The 12,701-nt window shown below is 39.1% G+C and overlaps 1 protein-coding gene across 1 annotated transcript in view; it reads left to right on the forward strand.

The window, feature by feature from the left end:
- SLC5A12 (solute carrier family 5 member 12) overlaps window positions 1-12,701 on the forward strand; it is a 46,074-nt gene that overhangs the window by 14,970 nt on the left and 18,403 nt on the right. Inside the window, exons 5-9 of the mRNA XM_021685875.1 lie at window positions 196-350; window positions 472-612; window positions 5,722-5,851; window positions 7,110-7,198; window positions 10,968-11,080. Coding sequence (XP_021541550.1) covers window positions 196-350; window positions 472-612; window positions 5,722-5,851; window positions 7,110-7,198; window positions 10,968-11,080 — 628 coding nt within the window. The remainder of the gene's footprint in view (window positions 1-195; window positions 351-471; window positions 613-5,721; window positions 5,852-7,109; window positions 7,199-10,967; window positions 11,081-12,701) is intronic.

Below are 12,701 nucleotides of genomic sequence, written 5' to 3' on the forward strand. Positions count from 1 at the left end.
AAGAAAGAAAGAAAGAAAGAAAGAAAGAAAAGAAAGAAAGAAAGAAAAGAAAGAAAGAAAAGAAAGAAGGGAAGGAAGGAAGGAAGGAAGGAAGGAAGGAAGGAAAGAAAGATTGCATCAGCAGAGAGGTTGTAAAGAATTGGAGGACTTGCAGCCTTCCTTTCCGAGAACTCACATCTATTCTCTCCATTTCAGGGAGGATTAAAAGCAGTTGTGTGGACAGATACATTTCAGATGGTTGTCATGATTGTGGGATTTTTAACGGTTCTCATTCAAGGATCAGCTCATGCTGGAGGATTACACAATGTCATAGAACAATCAACAAATGGATCTCGACTAAATATATTTGAGTACGTCCAATACTAGTTTTTCGTGTTTTATAAAGATTTAGCTGTATAACCTCAGCTAACTAAAATAATATTTGGGCATCAAAGGAACATCTTTGTTCACTCAATTCTCTCTGCCTCATAGCTTTGATGTAGATCCTCTCAGGCGGCACACTTTTTGGACAATCTCGATGGGAGGAACTTTTACATGGCTCGGGATCTATGGAGTTAATCAGTCCACCATACAGCGATGCATCTCTTGCAAAACAGAAAAACATGCAAAACTGTAAGTTATAAATAAACATTTCAGTTTTCTTAGTCTTTATTGGATACTTATGATATGCTTCCATGTGTGTGTGTGTGTGTGTGTGTGTCAGAGAGAAATGGAAAGTTTTATTTAACCCTCTAAGCAATTTTTTGAGGCAGGCATTACTACTCCCATCTCAGCAAGAAAGTGGGTTTGAACTTCCGTCTCTCTGCCTTTGCTCTCCTCTACACCATTTGCTGCCTGCACTTATTGAGAACTCACTAGGCGAAATTAGGTGCCCTGGGTGGCAATGCAGAGGTAAATAGCATGTTTTGCCTCCTCAGAGTTTCTGTGATGAGATAGCCCTTATGAGTGACTTGATTCAGCCTGTGGTCTCAATCAATTCAGCTTCTATTTTTCTTTGATGGGTATATCCTTAAATTTTCCAAGGAGAGGTTTAAAAGAAGGAAAGCCAAGGTAATGAGGTAAGTCACAGCGGGGCTTTTGCCAACCCAACTCCCGCCGAGCCGGCAGTCACCAGTCTTGCCAGGCGTGCTCGCCCTGACAGACCCCAGCAGGGGCACAGCTTGGGAAGCCTCTTCCAAGCCCTGCAAGCATCCCGTGCTCTAGAACAGGGATTGAAGGAAGTTCTGTATTATTCTGCAGACCTGGCAGAAATAAGCTAGACATGCATCTAAAATGGACATTTTATCCTCATTGTTCTGTCCAAATTTCCAGCATCCCCAGATTTGTCGGGATGTCCTTAACTTTTCTTTGAGTGAGAAACAGCCACTGTGAATATTTCCCCAACTGATTTTAAAATACTTTCAATGCATAGGCTGAATAGAAGATAACATTGCTGGGACATGGTTCACTGTTTTGTAACTTGAATTCCAAAAGAGACTATATTTCTTGTATATTTCACACACTCACAGAAGGAAGAATTGAAGGCATTATCTAGTATTCCATTAATTTGCTGATAACATTCATATCCTATTACAATAAATAATGTTAACAAACCCTCCATACAAGATCATCACTTTATCAAATAGCTGAATTACTGGAAATGTATTTAAGATCAAGTGTGACTTTGATCTCAAAATTCCTTTAAAATTAAAGTTCATTTAGGGGTACTTGGCTGGCTCAGTTGGTAGAACACGTAACTCTTGATCTTGGGGTTGCAAGTTCAAGTTCCACATTGGGTGTAGAGCTTACTTCACAAAAATAAATAGATAAAATTAAAATTCATTTAAAATTCTGCTTTAAAATAGAGTTGACTGTATCTCTAAAAGGATCTTTTGGTGAAATAAACAATAATTCTCTGCTACATCTAGATTGTTTTTAATCTTATGTATTTGTGTTATATTATTTTTTCTTGTGAACATGTCTAATTTCCCCCATTACAACAATAATAGTGTGTACTCCCAAGTGTGTGCTTGTGTTTGTGTATCTTTAAGACTCATTTAGCGAGTTAGTTTATTTTTTTTTTTATTTTTTTTTTTTAAAGATTTTATTTATTTATTTGAGAGAGAGAGAATGAGAGACAGCATGAGAGGGAGGAGGGTCAGAGGGAGAAGCAGACTCCCTGCTGAGCAGGAAGCCCGATGCGGGACTCGATCCCAGGACTCCAGGATCATGACCTGAGCCGAAGGCAGTCGCTTAACCAACTGAGCCACCCAGGCGCCCCTAGCGAGTTAGTTTAAATCAAGCAAAAGTTGATACAATTACATTCATAATAGTTGCTTGGGGTTTGGAATTTATTGCATGACTATTTAATGGGTATGAGAACTGTCAGAAAAGGAGAGATATTCATGGAGAAAAAAATGTACACACTTTCCTAAGCATTTAGGATTGCAACTCCTGCTTCCACCCATCCCCACTTCTGTGGAAGGACCAAAGCTATGACAGGAATTTTGTGAGAATAAGGAAAGATGGAAAAATAAAAATTCTCTTTAGAAAAGACTTCCCTGAGAGAATCCAAATTGGTTTAGTTACTACAGTTCAGGAAAGAGAAATCAGTCAAAATGGCCAGTCCAGTTGAAGTGCATGCAGGTGGAAGGAAGCCTGCAGTGGGGATTGTCATTTGTCACCCAGCTAAAGCCTCAAGGTCACTATGGGGGGCAACAGGAGGCCACTCGGAGCCAGCTGCCAGTTTGCTCTCACCTAGGAGGCTGTGCAGGATGTTGATTAAATGCTCTACTTCCGTTCAATTATCTGAGACCTTGGTGTCATTAAAACATTCCATCAGAGTTTAAGGAAAGCTCTGCTACTTGGGGAAAATACATCCTGAAACATACATAGGTGAAAATAGATCCATAACGTTCATACTGAACGTGTCCATGGGTTAAAAACCAGGAGCAACTCATTATATGTGCATATTTCATGGCCAGGAATGCAGATTACTTACTCACGAATTACTCACATCACTGACTGATGTTAAGCTTTATTGACCTTCCTCACACCTGGAAATAATATCACCCACCATGTGATTTTAGATGTGCTCCCTGGAAGCTGACTTCACCTCCTCTTGTTTCTAGTTTATCTTTAAAGATTGCTGATCATAAAAGGTGCCATGAGGGTAATAGGGGCTGATGCATGTTCTCTGGTCCCTTCCCATCTCCATCCCATCTCCTGGCTAAGACGAGCACACCCACACAAGTCACTTTTGTTCTATTCCTACTGCCTTAGTTTATTTTCCTCATTTACATCTAAAATCATTGTATTCATTTATTTCATTTCAGTGATGATCTGTTTCTTTTTTTTTTAACCATTTTTTTTAAAGATTTTTTATTTATTTGAGACAGAGAGAATGAGAGAGAGAGAGAGAGAACACATGAGGGGGGGAGGGTCAGAGGGAGAAGCAGGCTCCCTGCCGAGCAGAGAGCCCGATGCGGGACTCGATCCAGGGACTCCAGGATCATGACCTGAGCCGAAGGCAGTCGCTTAACCAACTGAGCCACCCAGGCGCCCTGATGATCTGTTTCTAATCCCAGAATTTAACCTCCATGAGGGTGGGTTCTGTGTTGCTCACTGCCTTACCCCGGGGCCTAGAAGAGCTGGTATATAGAGATGCCTGATAAATATTTTTTTAATGAATCAATGAAGTGGCTTAAGTTACAAGATTCCGTAAAGAATCAAAGTCCATTTCTAATGAAAAACAAATTCACAACACAAGGACTTTAACATTCAGTACAATTTTGCCATTGGTTTCTCATTTCCCATAGTTGACTGGTGAAGCTTAAAATTGTTTTGGGTAATGTATGAATGTATGGCTATATAACCTACATCTCTTTTCACAGAATGTAACTCATTCATTCCTCATACTAGTCCCATAATAGAAGTAGAGCAGGTGTGTTAACACTCTTTTTACAGATGATATAACTGCCTCAGAATGTCACATGACTTGTCTAACATCAGATGGTTGAGAATAAAGTCTTCTGATTCACGGCCCAAGGTTCTTTTAAAAAAAATAAATGATATGAGGAGTATAATCATATTGTACTGAATTTCTACCATTCATTCATTCAATTATTTATTACCAAAAATAATTTCATGTCTGCTAAGTGCCAGCACAATTCTATAGCACTGTGTTTGTTTGAGTGGGGGAAACTAATAATAAGCAAATGAATATATTATACACTTTTAGATAATGATAAGTGCTGTAAAGATGTAAAACAGTATAAGAAGTAGAAAGAGCAGAGACGCACTGTTTCAGAAAAAGATGGTCAGGGAGGGCTCTCTAGGAGGTGGCCTAAGTAAAGGTTTGAATAAAGTTGCCCAGAAGGGAGGATAGCAAGAGTACAATCAAGGCAGTTAATAGGTATTGACCACCTCATATATTAATTGTATTCCCAAAAGGCTATCTTTAAATCAACCCCTCTAAACAAAAACAAACCAATACAACTCCACAAGAAACATTGTTAGAAAACTCTAAAGGAAGTAACTTCTAGGATAAGTCCCTTTTCTAATGTAAATAGTATGAAATAGAAGCTTCCAAACGAGAGAATAATTTAACCAGATTTGCTGCATAAATGAGTAGTTTGGCTCAAGGGTTTTCTGAAAGCTAGGTACACCTGTACAGTATGGTTTTTCGGAGGCTTTGAAATTAATGTGTGTCCTTACATTTAAATGTGGATGTATCTGATTCCCTTCGAACAATGACTTGATCCAAGAAAATTCCCACTGTTGCTCTCTTGGCCCTTTGAAACTCTCCAGAATGAGGTTGTTTATAAAATTCCAACCCACTTTCTAGTCTTCCTTGAGATTAAGAAAACTAGTGGGGCGCCTGGGTGGTGCAGTCGGTTAAGCGTCTGGCTCTTGATTTCAGCTCAGGTCATGATGTCAAGGTTGTTGAGATGAGCCCCATGTTGAGCTCTGTGCTGGGCATGGGGCCTGCTTGGGATTCTCTCCCTTCCTTTTATTCTGCCTCCCGCCCGCACTGTCTCTAAGTAAATAAATAAAATCTTTTAAAAAAAACCCCGAAAACTAGTAATATTTTGACTTTCAAAAACCAACAATGAATACAAAATAACCATAGGAGACTGCCAAAGCACTCAAACTAGAATTAAGTGTATCTCTGTGTTGTACAAATAAAAAGAATTGCTCCCCAGAATATGGGTAAAATGACCTTAGGTTTTGCATACTTTCTGTTATCTTTTTTAAAAAAAAACCCTCAACTTTAAATTTCATCTAAATCAGTCTCCAAAGTGATTATTTCCAAAATGTGTCTACTTCTACATTTATCTCATTATCCCTCTGGAAGAAAAGGTGTTAAAATGTAAGTTCACTTTTTGACAGTTTTATGAATTGAGTGGGGGGAAAATCACTGTAAGTTATATAATATGAGTGATCGGTATGTGAAATTTCATCCACCACACATTGAGATTTTGCAGAAAAACTCCTGATTTCAAAAGAAAAGTCATCAAAAATCTACCTCATTCAAATTTTGTCACCAGTCTAAAAGTGTAATGTTCCCAAACAAACAAACAAAAATTGCAAAAGTATAAAGTGTAGTGATTCTTGAAGGCTGTGGAATTTTATTTTATAGCAAAAATCCCCCAAAATTTTTACCATGGATTTTGGGTGATGTCTTTATCATATTGTAATATGGTGTAGAGGCTACCAATAGATCTTTGTGTTTTTTTCTAGAGCCTTGTATTTTAACTTGTTGGGTCTCTGGATCATTCTGATGTGTGCTGTCTTCTCTGGCTTAATCATGTACTCCCACTTCAGAGATTGTGACCCTTGGACTTCTGGCATTATCTCAGCACCAGACCAGGTATGTGTTCACTTGGGACCAGTGGGGAAATGGCTGAGATGAATGAGTTCATAATGAGTATTATGGTTTCTGGCCATGAATGAGTAATATGGGTTCTTCCTTTTTTTCCACCTGGATCTCAAGCCACTTCCTAAGCCCAAGAGAGTTGATTTCTTTCTTCTCCTCTTGGGTGGTATCACCACACACCAGGTTTTAAAATGGTGGAGTGACACGTAAAAAGGTATCTCACCTTGTCCATGAAGATAAGGCCAGGGGCCAGGGGTCAGGGCAAGGCTGGGGAGAGTGGAAGTTGGGCTTGAACCCATGGCTTGGTTGTCAATGCAGACTTTCAATTCTTTTTTTCTGTATGTCTCAAGATTGATTAAAGACGTTTTATTCTCAAATTGAAGAAAATTACCTTTAATTCTATATAGCTTCTGCTCATGGCTTCTCATCATAGCTTAAACACCATCACCCCAATATACTACATTAAAAAATGAAGGGGGGGAAATCGGAGGGGGAGATGAACCATGAGAGACTATGGACTCTGAGAAACAAACTGAGGGTTCTGTAGGGGAGGGGGTGGGGGGATGGGTTAGCCTGGTGATGGGTATTAAAGAGGGCACGTTCTGCATGGAGCACTGGGTGTTATATGCAAACAATGACTCATGGAACACTACATCAAAAACTAATGATGTAATGTATGGTGATTAACATAACATAATAAAATAAAATTTTTTTAAAAAGTGCTTTCAAAAACTCCATTTATGGAGGATGTGTTCAAGAGGAACCATCACTCTCTCCCCGCTCTATATTCCACTGTCCCCTCTGTCCCAGGGGGGCTCCTCTCTCACAAATCTGACTACAAGGTAGAACCATAATACCTAGATTCCCTGAAGATGAGTTTTAAGCATTTGTTGTTAGGATTTAACTGCTAACATTAAGGGTAGACAGGCAAGAAAATGGCATATATTGCAAACATAGGAGAAATAAAACAAGTTCCTGAACCTTCTAAAGTCCATCCAACCCTTTTCCCTAATATCAGCTGTCCCTGCCCACCCCCCACCTCCCCTCCAGCTGGAGCTGGACCTCAGGTCCATGAAATCGGATTAATCATAACCTCAACTGCCAGCATGTAACAACCTGAGTCTTCGCAAACTCCTCTATTATTTTATTTTTTTGTCTTTTTTTCCCACCTCCTTTTGCTAGAAAGTGATGTTTTCACATTTCAGACTCTGCTGCTAAGGCCACTAATCCTATCTTGTTTTACCTCCTTCAGCTGATGCCATACTTCGTCATGGAGATATTTTCCACGATGCCAGGACTGCCTGGACTCTTCGTGGCTTGTGCCTTCAGCGGAACTCTGAGGTTAGTATATCGACAACTCTCCGCTCTGACGACGTGGAGGTTGATGACAGTGGTGATGGCAAGGCCAGTGACGTGACAAGGGCGATGGTGGTCATAATCACCACTACTTACTGCATACTTACTGTGTGTCAGCTGCCCTGATGAATGCTTCATTTGTATGTGCTCCTTTGTTGTATGAGATGGAAACTTGTGAAACTTTATGAAGTAGTTTGGATTTGAAGATCAATAGGAAGGCATTAGAAGTGTTAACCTTAAAAATAAAAACCACCAATGATCTTACCAGCAAAAAATGGGTTTATTGGGGAATAAAAGAGAATTGCAATAAGGGACAAGTAAGTTGAGGCAAAACCATAGGTGAGTGTGAGGAACAAAGGAGAGGTCTGTCTTTTTGAGGAGAAAAGGAGTAAGTTGGGAAGGCTGTTATGAACTAAAAGACCAATTGGAGTAAACCGGGAGTACAAAGCATGGTGGCTTTTCATTGGCTGAGTGGTTGCTGGGGGGGGAAGCGGTGCTTTCCCTCTGGCTGGGATAGAGTAGTATCCAAGTACAAGGTCAAGCCTGTGTAAGGTCTAGTCCCTCTCTTCCTGATGGGTCTGCAGTAGAAGTGGTAAGGCATGATTTTGTGGTAGGGCATGATTTTGTGAGGAGAAAAAGAGTAAATGGCTCTTAGATTTTACCATTAAATGTGATATCAAGTTTTAATTTGAAAGATACTATTTACATTTAAGAATACTTATTTAAGGGGCACCAGGGTGGCTCAGTCAGTTAAGGGTCCCACTCTTGGTTTCGGCCCAGGTTGTGATCTAAGGGTCTTGAGATGGAGCCCTGTGTTGGGCTGTGCACTTAGTACAGAGTCTGCTTGAGATTCTCTCTCTCTCTCTCCTGCTCCTCCTGCTTGTGCTCCCACTCTCTCTCTCTAAAATAAATAAATAAATCTTAAAAAAAAGAATATCATTTAAGTTAATAAATTGTAAAAAAGAACAAAACGCATATACTTATTCTACTTTTAGGAAAGTTTTTATTGGAGATATTGAATTTTATTAAATTTTTGGCATTTTTCAAGTGTTTTTTTTTTAACTTTTGGCATATTAATATGTTGACATATATCCAAATTAGCAATATCCTTGAACTCATATAATGACTTGAACTTGCTTCTGGTGTAATTCTGATTTAGTTTACTACTGAATTATTTTTGCTAATATTCTTTTTAGGATTTTGCTTCAGTAACACAAAGTGTTATTATTCTGTGGTGTTGAGATTAAGATCTCAGGGAAACTTGGGACAGAAAAAATGAGCACCAGAGGATCAGTCACAAAGAAGGGTGGCACTCTAGCTTTTATTTTGTCCCTCTCTATAGAGCTTTACTTATTTATCTTTTTCTCTTACTCTAAGGCTGAGTCTCTCCAGATTAAAGAACATGTAGTTGTCAACAGATAATTCCCCATAAGAGAATGGATGGCTCTTTGGGTCTCAAGCCCAAAACTTCTAAGAGAGGGACACAGTGGATACTCCATGCTATAGAGAGATTCCTTCTGCTACAACCTTAAGTCAGATGTTGAGTTGAGAAAGGAAAAGAGGAATAGGGATACAATAAATAGATAGTGGTTGAGGGATAGGAAAAATTAAAAAGAAAGATTTCTACCATCTTAAAGAAGCTTTAGAATCTGAGAAATTGGCATATGGATAATATACCTGATTACAAAGGCAACGCAGGAGAGGTTCTATATGGGCCAAATTCAGCGTTTTGCTTCCTCTCTCTCAAAGGATTTGAGAGTCAACCCTAATGTTTGAGACTTTCAGATGATGTATTTTGAGACAAAACTGTTGGGAATGTGGACTCTTTTTATTTGGACACCTACTTTCCTTATTTGACTTTCATGGAGCTGCAGATAGAAGGGGAGTCTGGCAAGAAACACGCACCATGCATTGATTCTCAGGAAAAAGGGAATGTATCTCAAAGTACTTACAGTTTCAATTCCCTAGAAATGGGTTTTGGGAAATTTCTACTTGCTGTATCTGCCTCTTAGGAAAGGAACTTTTAATTTTGCATGTGATGGACCTGGAACTATTCCAACTAAAGTAAGCTACAGCTAAAATTAATGGTACCATTATCCTGCATTACAGAAAAAAGAAAAAGTTTGAATTTTCTCCCATGCTGTTGGCACAGCTCTAGCTTGTCTTCAGATGAGCACTGGAGGATAATAAAACAATTAGCTACTGAATATCAGCGGAAAATTTACAAACAGATGGCCAGATTTTGTTCATCAGCTGGTTTCTTTTCCAGAACTTTTGTTTGTGGTTGTGATTTTGCATAACATGAATTTAATACATTTATCTATTCTACTACCTAAAATATTCCTGGTCTGTATGAGGAATTAAATAAGCTTTCATGCTATTCTTTTTTTTTTTTAAGATTTTATTTATTTATTTGAGAGAGAGAGAATGAGAGAGAGCACATGAGAGGGGGGAGGGTCAGAGGGAGAAGCAGATTCCCCGCCGAGCAGGGAGCCCGATGCGGGACTCGATCCAAGGACTCGATCCAGGGACTCCAGGATCATGACCTGAGCCAAAGGCAGTCGCTTAACCAACTGAGCCACCCAGGCGCCCAAGCTTTCATGATATTCTTAAAAGAAAACCTCAACGTCCAGGTTCTCTGTCATCAAAGTGAGTTTTTGGGCCATAAGACTGGACTCTGGTTGAAAAGTCAGAGAGAATATCAAATCTTTATGTAGTTTTAGTCTTTGCCCATTTTCCATCCTATCTTTTGCTCCATTCTCCCTTACTGATTGCATTCTTACCACCCTGGGGGCTTCAGGTTGTTGAACGCAATAAGCTTTCCAGCTAGAGGCATTTAAATGTAATTTTCCCTTTGCTCTAGAACCTTTTTTCCCCCAATTTGCATCGGTCCTTTCAGTGTCTATCTTAATCATCATTTCCTTTTTTTTTTAAGATTTTATTTATTTATCTGAGAGAAAGAATGAGATAGAGAGAGAGAGCATGAGAGGGGGGAGGGTCAGAGGGAGAAGCAGACTCCCCGCTGAGCAGGGAGCCCGATGCGGGACTCGATCCCGGGACTCCAGGATCATGACCTGAGCCGAAGGCAGTCGCTTAACCAACTGAGCCACCCAGGCGCCCCTTAATCATCATTTCCTAAGGGAAGAATCCCCTAACTTCAAATCAGCTTAGGATCCTGCAAGGCATATTTTCGTAGCACCTTATTTTCCTTCCTAACAACTGTGATCAATTGTGTAATTGGTTGTTGAATGTCTGTGTTGCCGAGTATAAGGTCTATGTTTTTCTGGTTCACCATTGTATGCCTAGTACCTAGAATGAAGAGATGCATAAATGGTATGAATGGAGGAATGAATGAATGAATGAATGACTAATGAGTGGCAAACTGTACTGATTCCGGGATTAGGATAGTCACTGCTTCAAGTCCAACCTAAATACACACACACATACACACACAACTTTTTACTGCCTGCTAATTCATTTAATGTCTTGTTCAGGGGCACTGGTAGGTATTAGAGCATGAACATCAAGCTTCTTCACTAGAGTTTGAAGAAATCAAAGAGCACAAAGCACAGAGGCAGCTTTGAAGAGTGAGTAGGCAGGCCATGTAGCCCACCTGAAGTCCCAGAAGAAGGACATATGTCTGCATCTGTTTTTTGTTTCTAGAGCTCTGCCTTGTCTGTTTGCCCTGAATGATGGGGCAGGCTGGTCAGCTTTATTTAGCTTGGACTATGTTCTCGCTTCTCTCTCCCTGTAGCACCGTGGCTGCCAGCATCAATGCCTTAGCAACGGTGACCTTTGAGGACTTTGTCAAGAGCTGTTTTCCCCATCTCTCCGACAAGCTGAGCACCTGGAGCAGTAAAGGCTTATGTAGGTAGAGCCAATTCATCTTCTACTCCATGTCATGAAATGTGAATATGGTACATGTTACTCAGGACTCACAGGCACAAATGCACACCGAGTGTATGAGGAATTTCACATAAGGATTCACACTTCCAAAGATATCAGGAGGGTAACAGGCAAGAATTACCAGCTAGCTTACCTTTCACCAACCTTCTATTCGACACTCTTCTGTACTCACCCCACACTCTAGACTCATCACTTCAACATCTCTTGCATATGTCTTGCTTTGACCATATTCATCCCTCTACATGGGAAGATGTTCTGCTCACTATGGCCAGTCACTTTGTCTAATAAAGTCAAATTATTTCTTTTTCTTTTTTATAATTTTTATTTATTTATTTACTTACTTACTTATGTATTTATTTTTAGTATAGTTGACACACAGTGTTACATTAGCTTCAGGTGTACAACTTGGGGGTTTGACAAGTTTATACATTATGACAAATTCTTTTCTAAAGAATTTTTGATTACCAAACCCCTGGTAACCTCCCTTCAAGGAATAATTGCTCCTTGCTTAATCACACAGTTGCATATTATGTTTATGCTCACTGTAGCACTTATCATATTGAATTATAGTTTTACAGAGTTTACTTCTTTTTCAGTATAAACAAATTATAAGTTTATTCACTTATTACAAAAAAATGTAGGTAATTGGAGAAAATATATGTACTTTTTAAACAAAATTATGCCTAATTTTGTTCTGGTTGGTTCTTTTTCCTAGGAGAGTGTAGCAAGCATCTTCCTGTGTCATTTTTTTTTTTAAGATTTTTTATTTATTTATTTGCGAGAGAGAGAATGAGAGACAGAGAGCATGAGAGGGAGGAGGGTCAGAGGGAGAAGCAGACTCCCTGCCGAGCAGGGACCCCGATGCGGGACTCGATCCTGGGACTCCAGGATCATGACCCGAGCCGAAGGCAGTCGCTTAACCAACTGAGCCACCCAGGCGCCCGCATTTTCCTGTGTCATTTATGCATTATTTGAAAACAGGGTTTTTGAATGTTTGCTCGATAGTCTACAAAATGGCTTACTTTTTTATTTTTATATTGTTACTTTTTAGAATCTTTTTTCATTTTTTGTAACATTGTGATGATACCCATATACATTAATCTTTGATGGCATCCATAATTTTTTTCCTTAGTAAAAACCCCCAACAGAAAATTACCAGATCAAATAATACAAATTCACTGACAGTTCTGGATATATATTATGAAAAATATTTCCAGCGTGGCCCAATTAATAATATTTATGTGTGGCAGCAGTGAGTAGTGACATATTTCTCTGTGCACTTGACATTAGTATTTTTAAAAATTGGCCAAATTCATGGGCAAAATAACATCACATTTTGCTTTAATTTACATTTTTTGATTTATAGTGAATTTTGAACATTTTTCAGATGATGAATAACCACTTGTATTTTTTGTGAAAATCTATGCTTTCTGTTTGTCAATGAGATATTAGAAATTTTGCCTGTAAAATCTCTTCATGTATAAAGGAAATGTGACCTTTGTATATTGCAGAATGTCCCCCAGATTTTTTAAAATACATTTTTGATGTACAGAAATTATAATTACATATTTGATCAAATATG

The sequence above is a fragment of the Neomonachus schauinslandi genome, chromosome 11 (genome assembly GCF_002201575.2).
Source record: "Neomonachus schauinslandi chromosome 11, ASM220157v2, whole genome shotgun sequence".
Lineage (NCBI taxonomy): Eukaryota > Metazoa > Chordata > Mammalia > Carnivora > Phocidae > Neomonachus > Neomonachus schauinslandi.